At 38.7% G+C, this 18,659-nt stretch overlaps 2 protein-coding genes across 2 annotated transcripts; both read right to left on the reverse strand.

Moving 5' to 3' along the window:
- Positions 1-254: 254 nt before the first annotated feature.
- LOC147761581 (uncharacterized) lies at positions 255-13,196 on the reverse strand. The gene is made up of 13 exons (XM_087014237.1): positions 12,982-13,196; positions 9,253-9,737; positions 8,841-9,030; positions 7,924-8,601; positions 7,278-7,511; positions 6,020-6,331; positions 5,543-5,689; positions 4,623-5,090; positions 4,108-4,317; positions 3,598-3,705; positions 3,103-3,279; positions 2,598-2,785; positions 255-2,222 (listed from the first exon to the last, which is right to left on the reverse strand). Exons 1-13 carry the CDS (start codon positions 13,034-13,036, stop codon positions 2,001-2,003), a joined length of 3,474 nt encoding a protein of 1,157 aa, XP_086870363.1. The 5' UTR covers positions 13,037-13,196; the 3' UTR covers positions 255-2,000.
- A 2,228-nt stretch (positions 13,197-15,424) lies between these two features.
- On the reverse strand, positions 15,425-18,407 carry LOC106169287 (uncharacterized). The gene is made up of 3 exons (XM_013548698.2): positions 17,131-18,407; positions 16,727-16,903; positions 15,425-15,994 (listed from the first exon to the last, which is right to left on the reverse strand). Exons 1-3 carry the CDS (start codon positions 17,567-17,569, stop codon positions 15,777-15,779), a joined length of 834 nt encoding a protein of 277 aa, XP_013404152.2. The 5' UTR covers positions 17,570-18,407; the 3' UTR covers positions 15,425-15,776.
- Between the last annotated feature and the right edge of the window lie 252 nt (positions 18,408-18,659).

The raw sequence follows: 18,659 nt of genomic DNA on the forward strand, positions 1-18,659 counted from the left end.
AACAAGTTGATCTGCAGGCTGACAGATCCACGGATCAAAAGTGGCCGACCAACGTGAAAGCTTGCCGCATAATCCCCTTATACACACCAAATAGATTCCCTGCTCAGCTTACGCAGTACGCTTTCAAGTGGGTCGGCCATATTTGATCCGCGGATTTGTTAGTCTGCGGATACACTTTATCTTCACATGTCTACTACCCGTAGCACAAAAGTGTCACTCCTAACGCAATGCATAAAATGACACAGAAAATGTCACAAACCAATGCTCTTTATTCAACTTCTAAAAAGATTTTTCACAACAATTTACTGATTGTTCAACCAATGAATAAATTAAACAAATTAAAAAATCCAAATCACATTTAAATATTTTGTGCAGTATCTTCTGGATGGAACGGTCTACAATAAGCAAATACAATAACTATGCCATTGACCATTCGGTCTCTGTCAAAGAGTAGGTTAATTTAATCCCACTCAGGTAGCTCTAGCTTGAAAGAATTACAATGTACAGAGGGGGTAACACGGAATAAATTGTAGGGTTAGTGAAAGAAAGCTTCACATTCAATCAAATGCTACTACTGTCAGAAAACATAAACACCGACTCAATATAGGCGTTTGTTATAGTAAGACAGCAAAAATATTCTAGGGGTACGAAAAATTGAAAGAGCTGCATTTTAGACAATTTGTGAAATGCAACAGTCTTTGCCGGGACTTAGGAGGCCGAATATTGAATTATAGCCTTTTTGAAGCTTACACGTGAGGTGAACATGACGTTAATTGTCTGCTGCATTGCACTCTAGTAAGTTGGGAGTAGACAATTTAGAGTAAAGAGCAGAAGGTCGTCCTGGTGTAACGTGACAGTGAGTCCCCCATAATAGAGTCTGCTTCACATTCATTTGTACAGGTAAGTTTCGCCCTATATTTTGACCCACTAAGGTCAGGCTATCCCTAACCATTATATGTAAATGGAGGGCGGAATTTCTGTTATACGGACTCTCGGTTTCGTTACACCCGGTTGAAATGGGGCCGTAGCAATAGTCCGAAAGTTCAATAGTCCGAAGGTTCATTGGTCCGAATGTTCACTAGAGAACCTTCGGACCAATGAACCTTTGATTAAAAAATCGATGAAAATGTTACCACTTTTCGGACCAATGAACCTTCGGACCAATGAACCTTCGGACTATCGAGACGCCCCCGTTCAAAATCCCTGGTCTGAGATGGCCTGCCTCTGGGCAATAACCTGTGGTCTCAGATACTGTCGTGTATAGGGCTGAAATAGTCACGATTGGACCGTCACCCTCGGTTCTCGTGTCATCACGGCTTTAGATCAACGTTATGCTAAGACCGTCATAAAAATCATATTGTCGTTAAACGTCATATTTAATATAATCATCATTTTTAATCTAAATAGCTGGCTGTATTGATAATAAATTAATTCTGTGTTTACGTGAACCGAGCAAAATTGAGTTTTGAATAAAATAATATTTTTGCAGCCTACTGCACTAACCGTGCCTGAACGGCTGTCTCAGTCTGACTTTAATCACTTGCAATAAGACTAAGACTCAGTAATATAGACCAAATTACTCATCAGTTCATAATAAACGTATTCATCTCTAAGGTCTACAATGCCGTGTGTCCCGTTAAACCTCGTGTGGTATGACGAGAGCTCACAGACTTTTGATTGGCGCGCAAAGTTGAAAGAGAGGCAGTTAACCTCTCTGTTGCACAATTCAGTGCAGCGCAGCAGTGAACAGGTCGTCTTATTGGACAAAGTGAGAAAACCTGGCAATCCACGCCCCAGTGCCACTGGACTCTTAAAGAACTCCGCTGATTTTTCTAGAAAGAAAAAAAAGACGTAGGTAATCAACAGGCGTTGTCTAAGTAACATGTTTGACGATGGTGTTGGTGCAGCGTTCAAAGTACATTATGTGTGACGAAACGTATTTTGGATTGAAAGGCGTGAAAGCAAATTGCCAAATCCATGCCTGAAATTTCGCTTCTTAATTAAAAAAAAAAAAATAATAAAAAATAAATAAATAAAACAAACGTGCCCTTTGAACCGCAAATATTCATGGATTTCTTGACTTCAGTACAGTTAAGTGCCCTGTCGTAAAGCTGCATGCATTTCAACCTCCCTGTGAACGAGCGGGAATCCCCGGCAGTTTTTCCCATACGTAGCGCTCCCATTGTGCTGTGCTCCACCGATCCAAAATACGTACTGGCGACCTGAGAAACAAGAAGACGTGTTTATAGCACATTTCTACACTAATAAAAGTTACCTGAAACGTGTAATACTACTCTCGTCGCAACTAGCACAATCACTGAGCAGGGGCAGATCCAGGATTATTTGAAGGGGGTGGTGTAGGTCCAGTAGTTGATTGATTTTAGGAAGGGGGTCCTGGATTGCCAAACCATGAACGTGGAGTTGGGTCGGAAGGCTAATGGAGAATACATTCAGGCGCTAACGGTACGTTGTATACATTTATAGTTAATGTGTGCCTAACATGACAAAAATCAAACATAACAATTGACCGCCAACATCAACATCACCAGAAGAGTCGAAAGGTCGCTGGAAAGGCTTTTTTTCTGTATATTCTTTACCTCGTATCCGTTCTTATAGATCACGGCCATTCCTGAGCCAAAACTGTACGTCCATCCTATATATGTCCAAGTATCCATGTCCAGAACACCACTGGCGTTATACCATGGTCCCAAGGTACCATCCCTGTACCCAAGTCTCACGAGAATATCGGAGTTGCCAATCTGCATAACGTGGGTTCCAAAACCGCCTTAAACATAAAATCGATAGTGGAATATAAATATTGTGGTAATGTGAAATTATTTGAAAGATGAGATTGAAAAAAGTTCTATCCAGAGCACAGGTTACTTACTGACAAGCGCACAAAGGATCTATAGAAGACATAATCAAACAGCTTAAATTGCCGTTTCCCCTGTCATTTTCATATCAGAGAACAAATTAGTGCTGTGCAAAAAGTATAACAAAAATGGTCATTCAATAACACCAATTTTGAACAGACATGTAACAAAGCAAATGCAATTACAGTTATACAAGTGCATTACATAGCAATGAGCGATTTATTCTTACCGGAAGAAGCGTTTTCATGCTCGAAGTTGCAGATCGGTCCTTTTGTAGATGATGAGGAGGTGTATACATAGCCAAGGAATGTGAAGGAATAACGGACATCCAACGATCCATTATTAGAAACTTCTATGTAAGAATTTATTGGGAACCCTATACTCCCACCTTTTTCGTCCTTGAGACCTGAACGGAATTTAGGAAATAATTTAAATACGTATTTAAATGTAATATGTATTTGTATGATAGTTACACCACTTTATAGGAAAAAGGTTACCACACTTTGTGTGCCGCCGGTAGGCCTACATAGTGGTAAAATCTACTTCTGTTTTTTTTTTTTTTTTTTTTTTTTTTTTTTTTTTTTTTTTTTTTTTGTTCTGTTCAGTGCTGAATTCTAGATTTGTTTTTGATTGTACCTTAGCCAATACATTGTTTCAGTGAAAGCTGATAATTTTAATATCTGTTAAATGTCATACTAATTGTAGATATCAAAGCGGCAATCACCTTTGGCGGGGATAACTCCGTATTTCATGATGTTGTTTCCATTACCGCTTAAATCGAGCTCGTGGTATCGCGTCTCAAGAGGCCAAAACGCAACTGGGTTCGGAAATCCTGAAAAAACAAAAAATTAATGCTCATCTACTGACCCCTTGACTATTTTCAGAATCCCCCCGTGACTAAAAAAAGCTAAAAAACATATGACTCCACAATTTTCAACTTGTTTACACGAGTTCGTGTCCTAGATGGCATTGAAATACCCAACCATGGTTCCAGTGATAAACCTGTGTCCCTTTAAATTTGTCTTTAACAATGTTATTGTTTCTATTTTATCATTTCATTTCATTTTGGTATAAATACCAATAGAATTATTTATTTGATTAATTCATATCTACATTCATTTCTTCATTTTCGGCCAGATGCTACTGGTAGGATTTTGACATATGCCACACTAAAAATCGATCAGATTAATGAAAATGTGATAGGAAGTAAAAAAACTTTTATTATATATCTCACCCTGCAGCGGTTGGCACAGTTGTCTTCCGGTGATTATCTGTGATTTAGAAAGCGCCACATCGTAGAGCTGTAGACAGGACATACGTCCAATAAATCTGTGCGAAGCACTCACGCCTGTACCAATAAGGAGGTCATACTGAGTACCGAGGTCCCACTGCCCGAAATCTGCGCTAAATTTCACCTCACCGTCCATCCACAACGTGCCGATACCTGACAAAATACCATATACGAGTTAGTTCCAACAACATTTATTTCATTAAAATAAAGTATTTTGATTTAATAATAATTGTAATTATAATCAAACTATCACGAGCAAAATGTAATAATAATAATAATAATAATAATAATAATAATAATAATAATAACAAAACAAATGTATATAGAAATATAGGTTAGAAGGTGAATAGTAACATTTTTGTATTCGCATGCTTAGGCTTTGAACGGTCTCATACCCTAGACCCGCCACCCCACGTATCCCGAAAACAATGACAGGTGTAAGTTCGAGCATTATATACCTGTGTCTTGGTCATAAGCGAAGGCGAGGGAGACCCACTTGTGCCTCTCAAAAAGCTCAGAAGTACTTGTGGCAGAAGATCCTTGGGTACTTCCAGCCGAGTCTACTCTCTTATGCAAAAGGGTGTGAAATTTGTTGTCCAGTTTGACATAAAAATGTGGGCCATGGCCGGTGTTGCCGCCAACCATTTTCCACGCAAGAAATAACATATTTGCCGAGCTGTCTTCAGGATACATGTCCACACTCCAAGTCATGGAGCGCCGAACATCTAAAGCAAGGTTTTGTGGGATCATGACATTACAGTCAGTGGTATTGCAGAAGACAAAAGCTCCGTTCGGTTCGTTTTTAGGCCCGGTTGCGTACGTGACGTCAGAACCCACAATTCCATGGTTCTCATTGCCAGACACGTCTTTGGCTCCGTATTGCTGGTTGAGGTGCCACATACCCACAGGACGTGGTTGAACTTCACCTAGTGATGATATTCAGGAGGTTTATTCTTTAATATCATTACCGCTTTCTATAATTGAATTAATTATCACAATTAATTGAATTGAAATTCTGATTAACACAAAGTGTGTCTTATCAATAAAATAGCTGGTGCCGCCATTGCCTTAGGCCGCCTTGTAAAGTACAAGAAATGTATTTCCAGGACAACGGACAGCTTAAAACCACACCCTCTTCTCCAGGCGACTATTTGATTTATTTTATCAAACCATAATTTACTTTGAAAGAGAAATAATTACTCTTCTACAGTTGTTAACCCAAGAGTAACCGTCGTTTCCAAATATATAAGATTATTAGAAATACATTTTAATTGTATCGATTTTCTAGAAAATGTCCCCAAAAACTAGGAGAAAATGCAAACTAATGCCACCGGTAGCTCAGCCTATATACCGTGAGCGTGCGCAGGGCTCTATGTACCTTCAGTGAATCCTTGGATGTTCTCAGGCGAGCAGATATCCATGGCCTTCTTAATCTGGTATTCACTCAGAGCCACGTCGTATAACTTAACACAACTTATATCGGCCTTTAAATATCTGTGGTCATTATAGGTAGCATTTTTAGCACCTAAAAAGAAAGGGAGACATTAAGAACAGGAAAAATGATATGATCCTTTGAGACACATTGCTCTAATTGAAACTGGACTGCAGAAAGTATGTGTTGAATGAAATGAAATAAATATTAAAAATAACTATGAGGAGGAGAATACGATAATGAAGTTGAGGAAATTGTGATCATGATGATGAGGGGGAGGGAGAAGGGGTCCCAAACAATTAACACATTTCAAATTGCATTCAGTGGGGAGATTAATAGCATCTTCATAGTCTTACGGATGTGGAAGAGGATGTTGAATAAAGTCACAAAAACAATTCTTGTAAAAGGAAAAACCAAACTTACCTATTCGAACAGCGTATTGTGTGGACAATTCATACTGCCCCAAGGTATTTATTGCAAATTGTTCGCCATCTCGGTACACAGTATGAACACCAGTGGAATAGTCATATGTGGCTGCCACATGGATCCATTGATCGTGAAGGAAGTAACTTCCGTGAGTAGCTGATGTTTCATTTCCCCAGCCATCGGTACGACGACGAAAGGCGACATGATAAGAATTGGTGTCAGCGAAGACCCACATTGCCAAAAAACCCCACCCGTCTGCTTGTGTCGGGAAGTCGTATTGAAACACAGGGCCTATACCCGTGGTTGAGTCTGTGTGATTAAAATATAGGAAAAGATACGAGAGATTATTGCACGTGGTTACGGAAATATTCGTGTATAAATAACGTGAGTTCTGTAATGGCCTCTTACGATAAATGACAAACGTTTTGGAAGAAAAGGGTCATTGAATAATCAAATCTGACATGTGAGACAATTAGTCACATAAGCAAAATCTGCTCAAAACGGATTTATATATGATCCTCCTTTATCAGAAAGGTCGTGGACAGGTTTAACAAGGACCACCATTTTGGCGGCAAATCAGCACGGTCAAGGTGGTAAAAGGGACTCCTTGTCAACCAAAGAGGAGGAAAAGGGGGAGTAGAGCAAAGAATAGATCTAGAAGCAGAAGGGAGTGGAAAGAGGTGGAAGTGAGAGTGGGAATTTGGGAACATATTGGACATATTGGAGTAGGAAACTAAGTGGATGATAAAGTGATGGGGAAATGGTTTTGGAATAAGGAAAGCTGAAGGCCAGTCAGTTGTGGATTTGGACAGGGCACACTTCAACAAGAGAGAGGAGCACTAGACAACATCATTTTCCAGAGAAAGTACCTAGGGAAGTTTTGGGATCGTAAGGTTGTAGCTGACGAAAGTGTGACCAAACAGCACCAACTAACAGTAAGGGTGTTATAGTTAAAGGTAAAGGCAAGGAGGATAGTGAAGGTGGAACCAAGGATAAAAAGGTGGAGGTTAAAGGAGAAGTTTAACACTAAGTTCAAGGAAGAAAATTTAAAAAGTGGACTTTGGAGGGAGACGACAGTTGGGAGACAGTAGTGGAGGTGAAGGTCTTTATTGTATCGACAGAGAAGAAGAAAAAGGACATAGAAACATGGTGATGAAACAAAGAGGTGCACTGAGCAATAACAGACAAGAATAAGGTGGGAAAAGAACTTCATCAGGGCAAGAATGGCAGAAGGAAGGATAGCAACACACCGTACCTATATTAAGCCATGTCATAAAGGTTTGAGAGAACCTAGTATCCAGGTAACCATTGTTAGGCAATTCGATATACGAGTCCATACTTCCAGCGAGACGAACAGCTCCGTTGTTGTCGCCATAAGGACCCGTGACATACGTCAGACCACTCATAGTAGCTTCATTTCCATGGCCTGTGACGTCACGGGTGCCATGAGCAATGTCCAATGGCCACCAGCCAACAGGGGGTGGATGTGCTGAAACAAACAAACAAACAATTGAATTTTAACATAATCATTTATTGAGATGAGTGTTTTCAAGGAAGGGGTGGAACTGCAAGTGGACTGTATTATCAAAATCGTTCATATTGTAATTCATAGGGAAGTACTAGTAAAATGTAATATAGATATGCTTGTGGGAGGTTAACCTCAACGGCTTGCTGGTGATATGCCATTGCATTTGAAGATGTGGTATTAGCCGGAGTCGTGCAGTAGGTAACCTGAATGTGTTTAGCAGGTGCGTAAGTGTACAGGTGTTAGGTTGGCAACCGCCTTTTCATAACAGCTTAACATTGTTGCCATTTAACGCGTTTCTCAACGCTTCTTTTCAACAACATAGGCATTCTCAAAAAACATGGAATATTGGTCTCTATCATTAGAATGTACTCACTGTCTAACTCTGTGCTGCCCTCTGGTGTACACCTCCGCATGGTTCGCTTGATGTCATGCTGGGACAGGGCCACATTATACAACTTGATGCAACTTATTCTCCCCTTCGTCAGGTAGCCTGCCCCATGCGCCCAAGGCTTATAACCAATGCGGATTTTACTACCTGCAGTGGCAAGTTCTTGCTGTGTAGGGTTCCAAGAATGCACCAGTACTCCGTTCCGGAAGTAGAACCCTTGATTGGATGTATAGTCGTATGTAATGGCAAGATGGCTCCATACACTGTCTGCAAAGAAACTTCTGGTTGTTAATCCTCGATATACAAAGGAGCGGTCATAGTGGTAAACTGCGAGACCACTTTGGGGCCCGTAGTTCCAGATATGAAACCCCCAGATGTGGTTTGGATCGTCTGTATCGTAATCAAATAATGGACCATTTCCCCCTTTTGGCATGAAGTATGCTGTAAAGGTGTAGGAATAACGGACGTCTAGCTTGCCATTGTTAGGTATGACGATGTGAGAGTTAATAGTGCCCGCTAAGGCGTAGGCGTCGTTTTTCCCGCCAAAAGGGCCCTGGGTTGGATATAGCTCGGATGAGAGGGTTGCATGGTTTCCGTTTCCGGTTACGTCAGTTCCTTTGTAGCTGGACTCAAGAGGCCACCATCCAACAGGATACGGGAGTTCTGAAATGATATCACAAGATATTCTACAAAAAAGGAAAAAAACATCAAAAGAGCGTGGGTGTTCGTATTTGCAAATTATTAATTTTAAGCTAACTACTGGTATGTCCAGTTGGATGACTTCCCACAGCGGTTGGGCCTAATAACTCAAATGTCTCACCAGAAATGTACTAAAAAAACACTTGTTCCCCTAGAGTTTCCCAAACAAAGTCATTATTTACCCCACCCTACTGTATACTCACCTTCTGGGACACACATCAGGCGAGCATTCCTGATGTATGCTTGAGGTAAAGCTACGTCGTACCATTGCATACACGCCACGCTGCCGGCAAATGACCTATTGTCCGAATTATAGGCGGCATACCTGGACCCTACGTATACATCATACTGGGTGGCGTGTTCCACCTGGCCTATGTTTGACTGAGTGTTTATCTGAAATGAAGTCATATTTTACCAATAAGGATGAACTGACCGTTAAGACAAAGGATATCAAATAGAGAATACGTGAGAAATAAACTAAGATTCACCCACATAATTGATGAATAAAAACTTATCTGATGACGTTTCTGGCCAAAATCCGCATAGGGATTTTATTGAAGGGACAACGCTACTGGTTGGCTTGTCACTGGCAACAAATCGTATCTCTATACTTACCTCAGCATCTTTCCAAATGATCAAATCCCCAGTCGTATAGTCGTAGGTCACACTCACGAAGATCCACGTGTTTAACGTCAGCACACCACTGCCGTAGAGAGCTGGCACTTTAATAGTCTCGTTACTCCTGCTTGGAGAGGCAACAACAAGCGTGGTTGTATTAGGAAACTGCCAGATTAGCAACCCAAAATCATCGAAAACGGAATTTGGGAAATGGAAACTGAACAGTGGACTTGCCGTTGCCCCACCATTGTAGACCCAAGCAGAGAACGTGAAGGAGTATCGGGCGTCCAGCAGTCCGTTATTCGGGATGTGTATGTAGCTAGATACCAACCCGCCGAAATTGTAGGCAGTATCATTGACTCCGTCATGTCCGGTCGTCAAGGAAACAGAAAATCCGTTACCATGGTTTCCCCCGCCACTGATGTCACTTTGTGCATAATCTGCGTTCAGAGGCCAAAAGCCTACCGGGCGTCTCCAAGTACCTGGTTTAAACGAGAAACTGTTTATAGAAAATACTAAAATAATTTTGATCGAGTTTCGTTGTTCTTCACTTGGCGTCCAATGGTACTTTCCAAGTGGGTTGAACTCCCAAGGCCGAAGTACGTTCGGTAGATGGATAGTTCTGGCATTTTGTCTTTTTTACACAAAGTACACTTGAAATGGTATGTGCAAAGAGTAACGACATATTTTGGCTTTCTGCGTCCCAATAATGCCCTGATTTTGGTGTGCATCGAAGGCTTACTAATATAAACGAATTATTAACCTACTCAGCGTAGCTCCGTCTTAGAGTTCAACCCCCTTGCCTTTGCCCTCTCAGGAATGCGTCCCCTAAATTACACGGAATTTGACATGGTTATAAACCATCGTGTGTAACCTCAAATAATGTTTTCTTTTCAAGCTAAGGTGCAATTTTTTAATTTACTTTTCAAACTTAAAAAAAACATTTGGTGACGTATTCAATTACAAAGATATAGGTTTTGATGTTAAATTCGCTCACTGTCTTTATATAACAAAACATGTTTTACGCATTATTTCCATGTGGCTAATTAAGAATTGCAATTGAGACATTTTATTTGTAATAAGTATCACAAGAGCAAAATACGGCACCTTGTAAGAAGATCCTTTCATAATATATTCGAAGGACAAATAAAACAACCTGCCTCATTGTACATGTAGTCAACCGAACAATGATGTATAGAATCGATATCGATGTTTTGTTTTATTCTTCAAAGATACATTTAAAGTCAAGTTTTTGTCACAAAACCTACCAAAGGCCACTATATAGTTTCAAATATTAAAACCAAGAGATGTTCCAAAAGATTTCGTGTCGTATTTTCCGACATATGATATATGAAAGGATTTTTCGGCACGTCCCTCAGCAGTTCTACATCCATATAAGGAGTAACAGTGATGATAATGCAATGCACGTGTATTAACGGACTGGTTGGCCAGATAATTGGGTCGATATACGACCCAAAACTTTGAATGAAGTGCAGTTTTCAAGCTATTTTTTGGTTGAATGAGGGATTAATTGCTTCATGGCTCGGCATGTCGACTTTATTTAATCGTGTAAATAAGAAGTGGTTAATGCGCGTTACTTGAAATCCACCCTCTATTTACGTGTGCCCTTAAATCTACATTATTCTACAATCCACATTATTTCTTTTAATTGGGATAAAGTATTTTCAGAAAGAAATAATCGACTAATGGCCTTACTCTTAATGAAGGAGACAATCGTCATGAATGCACATTAAATGACATATCGATGTAACCACAGGCACTAATCACTGTTTTAAATCCTTCACCTTAGTAATTCCATGGATTAATGCATCATTCATGGTGATGAAAGGCTTTAAACAAACATGTGGCAAATACCTTCTCATACGTTTGTTGCAAGAAGCAACGTGTTTGTGAAAAAAAAAGTCAAAAGTGAACTTCAGTTCTCGTATATCGCATTCCACAGTGCCGTATCCATCAGAATCTTGGTCATTTTTTGGCCGTGATATCACCGAGTGGGTGTTAATGCTTTTGCCTTCCCGGAGAGGACTCACCCCAGCTGCCTTAAAAGGCTCCGAAAGCTAGCAAACCAGCAATTTTTTTCGCTGTCCATCTTTTCACGTTTGCATACAAGGAAATGTTTTTTATTGTTCTTGTTAAATGTTTCTGGTATAGAGAATGACCACAACAGTCGCTTGATACACGTATATAAAGTATTGACTGATTAACTGCACACATAATATTTATGATCTACCAATAGAAGATGAAATCCATTTCCTAGTGTCATGCCCCCTTTATACAGACCTTCGATATGATCTTTATTCAATATACAAAAAAACAACATAGTCACTTTGAACGTCTTACCAGAATGGATAAATTTAAAACCCTAATGACTGGTAAGAATAAAGAACATATTATTGCTCTTGCCAAGTATTTATGGTTAGCCTTCCAAAAAAGGGACTGTGCTGCACCCATAACCAGTTGAGTAGGTAGAGCTATTTGGGCTCTGCCAAATATGTTTTGTATTTTTTTTCATACAAGGAGTCATACAATATCACTATTGATCAATATCACTATTCATATTTATATATATTTGCATTCCTTTGTACATTTTCATCTATCCATGTAGATGCATACGTTACAATGAATAAAGCATATAAGAATTTAAGGTGCCCTGAGGATGAAAACCGTTTGAGAAATTACTTTCATCGTGACTGTGCAACAAACCCTTATGTTGGCATTGGTATTGTGTCTGTGAAAGCATTTGAAAGAGGGAGAGATTAATATGCGATTTTTGATTAATCTGGTATTTCGAAAAGCAAATCAACAATATTTGTAAATCAACATCTTTTTTTTTACTAAGGAGGATAGGCAAGATTCGTAAGTTACTTGAAGTAGCAACAACCGCAAAATTAGGAGATGCTTTTGTTACCACTAATCCTGACTATTTATATACTATTCTCTTTGGATTGAGTACGAGTAAACTTTTAAAAATTCACACTTATACAAAATGCAGCAGCTACATTAGTTAAAAAGACTTTTGATAAATCCAAAGTTTAGAACATAAAGTATAACTCCATTCTTAAAAAAGATACAGTACATGATTGTTTTTCCGATCCGACAAAAATCGTTTAAACTTATTAATCAGTTTGAACGACATAGGCAAACTACAAGTCCTTTGTGTAACAATTCTACACTTGGCCACTGTGAATTAGGGGGACAGTGTAACAAATATTATACTGACAGGGCTTAATTGTTTCTCCCCCAAAATTGTGAAACGAATTTCTTTTTATATAAGAATTGAAAGTAACTATGCCAGTTTTGAAGTTGACCTTAAAACTCATATTTAAACGTCTTCTGTTAAATATTTTTTCACATTTTAAAGTAAGTCTTTTTGGATATTTTCAGCAAATCATTCTAATAATTCAAATAGCTTTACAATAACTTAACATAAGAAAAGATGGCGCAAAACTACTTTAAGATACGCTTTGTGCACAGCGAAGTTATTGGTTTTTCCGTTTCCAGTCAGAGTGGAAAGCGATGTCAATTACTACACATGTGTTTATATTCACCTCTTTGTTAAAAACCATACCAAAATTCGCCAACGCACCGCAAGATACTTCCTCAAGTTGTATTTCTAAATAACCATACAAACACCCATTTTTACCATGGTACAATGTATAAACAATTATCTGTTACGTCATTTACTGTATAATCCTTTACACCCACCTTCAATCCTGCAGATACAGAGGCAGCTGACGATACATACAAGTACAGACCACATCTTGAATTTGAAGTATTGTTGGCAAACTGTCGCCCGCAATTAACCGTCAAGGCTTTTGGTGGCCTTTGAATTTCACCAGCCTATTGTTCAAATTTAAGTTTCTAGGATACATTAAGTTGACTGACAATACAAATCAATTCACAAACAATTAAAATGAAGTAAGTTACACAGTATAAACGGAGATCACATTGCAGGCCATATATTTAAATTATAAGGGTCAACAGGTCTCGTTATCCGCAAACGTGTACAGCCTATACCCTGTCATTTTCTATCCAAAAGAATCGAACTGGGGAAGTGTTGATGTCAAATATTCATCCACCTAGACTGGATTCTTTTTTATTGACATACAGTGGCAGTTTCAGGGTACCCTATCCTGTAATCGTTACACGCACTTATCGTTAATGGACGAACATATATTGTAATCAATTTTCACTTTCGGGTCTTTTTACATCGAGCGTATTATCTTAACAATACCGGTGTGATTTGAGTGGTTTTACCATGTAATTATCCCGTTACGCTACAGTGGCGCTTTATTCTCAATTACAAGTTCGACACAAGTTAACCACCTGCTGTTTAGACAAAGGTACATGTATCGGGTCCGAGATTTTGCCAAGCAAAAATTTTCTGCTGGACTATTATAAAAATTAAAAAAATGCAAAAATAAAAATAAAAAAGTAAAATTCTCCAACTCTCAAATCATTGCTGAACCTGTCCATGAAGTTGTATTTGATCTTCTTTACCATTTCCATTCGCTTCTACGCGTCTAGCCAAGCATTCAGACGGCCATGTCTTCCAGTGCCAGTAGCAGATTTGGGGGGTTGGGGGGGGGGGTCCTGACCCCCTCTCTTCAATTTCTGAAAAAATCACACCAATAGTCCCCTCTTAAAATCAGAATTTTGACTAGTTCTAAACCGTACCAAATGACACCGTTCACCCTCTAAATTAGCAAAATTATCTAGGCCCTTCAGCAAGGGGGGGGGGGGGGTAAGGTCGACTTCGTTGGACCCCCCCTTCAAATAATCCTGGATCCGCCCCTGAATACATATATATATATTTCAGAAGTTTCAGATGGAAATATGGTCATCTAGTTCTTTTTGTGAGGGGGTTTACAGTTTTTAAGGTTTGAATTGAAAACGAGAAGGCAAAAGCTTTTCTGGATGTGTAGACATCGAAAATCGAAAATATTACATCCAGACATTTTCAAACGCGAGTAGTATACTTTTAAGTCCCTGTTTAAGTGTCCCCGTTTTCATCTCTATCTACACATCAAAGTAATTGTATTACTGAGCACCAGGAATATTCCCAAAAGGTTCTGTGGGTGCACTTTCTGATATCAAGAGTTAAAATTCAGTTCAATTAGTCTTTTATTCAATTTTGTAACATATTATACCGGTATATTGCCCTTTGTTTAGAGGATACTGTTAACACGTAACACCGCTGGAAACTAATCTGGGAAGTGGACGTTTGGATTGCCTTCATTCCGTTAATATGATTTACACCACAATCCCGACAACCCATTGTGTAAGATTCTGTTTCATTAGCACAGGTGGGAAGAGTGACAAAACAGATCAATTTACAAACAATTAAGATGACGAGAATGACTCAGTAAGATCGATATGTTATTTTGAAATGCAACATTGTTCAAAATATATTTCTAAATCTACCTCTGTTTGAAGCGCTTCACAAATATTGCTTTGGTAATTTATAAGATTGATCATTGCACTATCCACTTGATTGCACTATCCACTTTTAGTATGATTATTTAGACAGCAAAATATTTGTCTCTCTTAAATAAAGGGTCTTTTCGGAGAACGGAGAAATCACTGACGAATTTCAAATCACGGTTCAAGCAAAGAACAATCCATCACATATTTCGTTGAAGGAACAAAACTGGGCTCCAACATTTGTTAAATCTTAAAACAAAGTCGATAACATACGCGCGTTTTTCAAGATAAAAGAAGAATCTTTATTAAGAAAGAAAACTCAAGCTTGATTAAGCTCAGTTGCGTTTTTCGATGGTGGGATTTTCCGGACGTGCTGAAAGTCAATTCGTAGAGATGCGGACAGCTTGTGTCACCCCAGGACATATATATATATATATATATATATATATATATATATATATATATATATATATATATATATATATAACTCATTTGTGCCAGATGGAAATGTTTTAAAATTATCATCATGAGATTTAAGTTCGGACTCCTCGAATCTTCAAAAACAAATGTAATTAATTAATTTCACTTCATTAAACAGTCAGCTTCAAAAGAAGTAGATTGTTTGACATGTAACAATCATAAACATTGTTACGTGGCAGTGTATCTATATGTCTAACATTGTTTATAATTGTTACATGTCAACAGCAGTTCATGAATGTTTCAATCACTTGCAGGCAATTTATTCTGCATTTAGTATATCTGTTCCGTTGAAAAATTCTTAATGCAAAATGTTTTTAGTCTAAACTAAATAATTAGACAGAAACAGAAACTTAACAGCTCAAAGACATTCTATACGAAACAGACAATTCCTGTTGGAGTGTACAGTTCGGAGATGGTAAATCAATGATCAGCTGCTGGGAACGAGACTACGAAATATCTAGGTGATTTTTGCCTCGTGGCTTGACTTGTGTCTAAAAGAAGTAAATGCTGGATACTGTAGCTGTAAATAAAGCTGTAAGCATGCCTCTTTCATTGCCACTTGTTACACACCTCGTGCGCTCTTGCAAAGAAAACTGTCATTCGCAAACGAACCCCGCAGTGAAGGCTGTAGATGTACACGACAGGTCCTCGTAGTGGACACTCCCTCGCCATTTCATGAGAAGACACGTCTCTCGCCCGTTTGTGCCATCAGTGTTATGCCCCGCTCTGCCAGGATTATAGAACACTGAGGTTGGGCTGTTTTTCCAAATGCATCTGTTGTTAATACACTCTGCGTCACACCAATAACCGGAATCTGAAATAAAATTTACCAGAGCAAATGTCTTTAGAAGATAATATTTGAGAGAAGTTTAAGTTCCCTAGTTCAGACTGTAGTGAACAAGTCAGTGTTTGTGCTCTATCATTTGTTAGAGTTGTTATCTCGTGTCAGTTTGAAAATATGCTACTATGCATTACCTATACTCTCTGACCACAGGGGGCGCTAGTCTGTCACAAAAATGTTGCAAGCGTGATTTTGTGTAGTATACTAGTCTGCCCCTAATATCAGAGGGTATAATGTTTCAGTAGGCAGAAAATCAACAAAATTTCCGTCGGGTAACACATTCAAAGTATTTCATGGACTTTTTTACTTAACTGTCTTAAAACATCGAATTGTCTTTCAACAGGCAGTTCTGTTATTCACAATTCAGTACGCACGTATCGCTTGATAACTGTCAAATTAAAAGTACCACGGTTTCAAATTATTGCGTTTTGACAGACTGCTGGTACACAGAAGAAGCCATGCGTTTTCTTATTTCAGAGTATAATTTCATGCATAAGGTGACCATAAGTATTGTCCTTACATACCGTATGTCTTAGCTCAGCTAGAACTACTAGTACGCATGCTCTAGGTACATGTAAGAAAGTGGTGCAAGAATAAGATGCGTCAGACATGCTAGACGGACAAGGATCTCTTTGACGCATTTTTAATTATTCATAGATAGTTTGCGAAAGTACTATCACAAAAAATAAACAACATTGCACCTACATTCAACTTGAGGTATGTTAGCCTCTATGAAGTTAAACTCCTCAGCGCTGTTCACCGCCACCAGGTTTTTCCCCATAAGTTGACAGCATGCCTGCGCCATCACCTGATTTCTACCCGTCATTAGGTCACCAAAATAGTACTCTTTGTCTTGGTGCTTAGTATAGCGGCCCGTACATCCTGGTAATGGATTGATCAGGAACATAAAATATATAACTGGTAATTTTGAAAATGTAAAAGCCTTCTCAACATCAAATTAAATCATAAATCATAAATCATAAATTAAAATCATAGAAATAATTATGCTTTCCTCAACACTCTCTTAATGATCAAATTCTACCATAAAATTATTTATCACTCAAAAGACACGGTGATTAAAATAATGACGATAATTATTTCAAGCATACCTTTAAGAATGCCTTTTAGTTTATCCACATCCGTCACAGTTTTTGCAAATTGTTGTAACGATGTTTGAAGTTGCTGAACCTGGCGTTGAAGCTCTGTCACCTGGTCAGAAAGTGCCACCTTGTCCGCTTGGAGAGAAGAAACAGATTGGATTCCATTCTTAACGTTTTGTTTTACGTCCTGAATAATCAAATCAAAGTTGTCGTCTGAGCGATGTAAATCTTGTACTTCAGCTGTTAAATTCTCGTCCTTCATTCTGGCAGTGTTCACCTCGCGGCTTAAGACGCCGAGCCAAGCTTTGACCCACGCTGCTATACCGTCGGCACTGATGTAATTCTTAACGCTTTGCGTTGGAAGAGGGTAGCTTGAATTCGTCACTGCACCCTGTGTTTTTAAAGCACTCAAAATTACGTAAAATGAAACAAAAGATATAGTCTTCATCGTTCATTAAAATACGCTTGCGAGCGAACACAAAACGATCTTGTTTTTTAGCAATGAGTTGGACAGAAGTGAGAACTGATGATAGTTATGAGGGTACGTTATATCATGGTCCCACGATCCCTGTATGCCCTGTTTGGCCTTTGATCATATTTAATCAAACTCTAGATATGGTTCTTGAAAATGTAAATATGTAAGTGAAATAAAGTCAAATAATGCAGTGTGATAAAAAGTACAGTATATTTTTACAGCATAGGGCTACATTTAAAAATTGCTGTAGAAGGCATAAATTTGCAAAGTACACTTAAAATTGTCCGCCATTATAATGTCATTTTTGTCATTACATGTAAAACCAACTTTAAAACACTCAAGATACGCTCAAGATACATGTAGCCCAAATCTCGCGTTTTATGGTAAAATCGGGCGAGATTCCGCTGAATTTGGTGGAGAATCGTGTCAGACATAATGCCAGACTGGCGTATGCGTTACGGTAGTAAATAAAAGCTGATAGAGTAGTTTAGGTTATACCCCCCTCCTCCTGGCGTTGAGTAGAATAGAAAAAAGCAGGTGATATTACGAGTACGTTGGAAACAATAGGAAGCTTGTTAAACTGTTGAACTGATTGCATTCAGCGAGAATCCCCGCGGAGTTGGACTGATCCATGTAGAACGATATTTTCATAGGGAATGAGCCCAGTTTTGTGAAAGACTATAGAGGAATCTGGGTTGAGAGGGCACTGTGGGTTGAAATGTTAATTAATCTCCAATGGTAACTTATCTCGGAAGTTGACATTTGGATTGTCTTCCTCCCCTGTATAAGTTCAACCGCAATCCCGTCAACTCATTGTTAATATTTTATAAGTACAAGGGCTATGAATGACAAAACAGATCAATGCACAAACAACTAAGACGATATGAATGATTCAGTTACATCGATATATAATTTTAAAGATGTAAAATTGTATGAGATCAACACTGGTCAACACATATTTCTACATCGAGCGCCGTTTCATGCTTTCCACAATACTGTTGCACCTGTGTAATTAATCACATTGTCCGTTGCACTAACCAATTGATTCATATTCTATAATGAT

This window comes from Lingula anatina, chromosome 5 (genome assembly GCF_051362555.1).
Source record: "Lingula anatina isolate TDL-2025a chromosome 5, LinAna3.0, whole genome shotgun sequence".
NCBI classification, from domain to species: domain Eukaryota; kingdom Metazoa; phylum Brachiopoda; class Lingulata; order Lingulida; family Lingulidae; genus Lingula; species Lingula anatina.

What these genes read in the sequence shown, in the direction of transcription:
- LOC106169287 (XM_013548698.2), bottom strand. Translation starts at nt 17,569, where the DNA reads ATGAAGACTATATCTTTTGTTTCATTTTACGTAATTTTGAGTGCTTTA. An exon ending in ACTAAAAGGCATTCTTAAAG is followed by an intron (nt 16,904 to 17,130) that starts GTATGCTTGAAA and finishes ATCCATTACCAG; the next exon opens with GATGTACGGGCCGCTATACT. An exon ending in TAACATACCTCAAGTTGAAT is followed by an intron (nt 15,995 to 16,726) that starts GTAGGTGCAATG and finishes ATTTTATTTCAG; the next exon opens with ATTCCGGTTATTGGTGTGAC.
- LOC147761581 (XM_087014237.1), bottom strand. Translation starts at nt 13,036, where the DNA reads ATGTGGTCTGTACTTGTATGTATCGTCAGCTGCCTCTGTATCTGCAGG. An exon ending in ACTGTGCCAACCGCTGCAGG is followed by an intron (nt 3,706 to 4,107) that starts GTGAGATATATA and finishes TTGTTTTTTCAG; the next exon opens with GATTTCCGAACCCAGTTGCG. An exon ending in GCATGAAAACGCTTCTTCCG is followed by an intron (nt 2,786 to 3,102) that starts GTAAGAATAAAT and finishes TTTATGTTTAAG; the next exon opens with GCGGTTTTGGAACCCACGTT.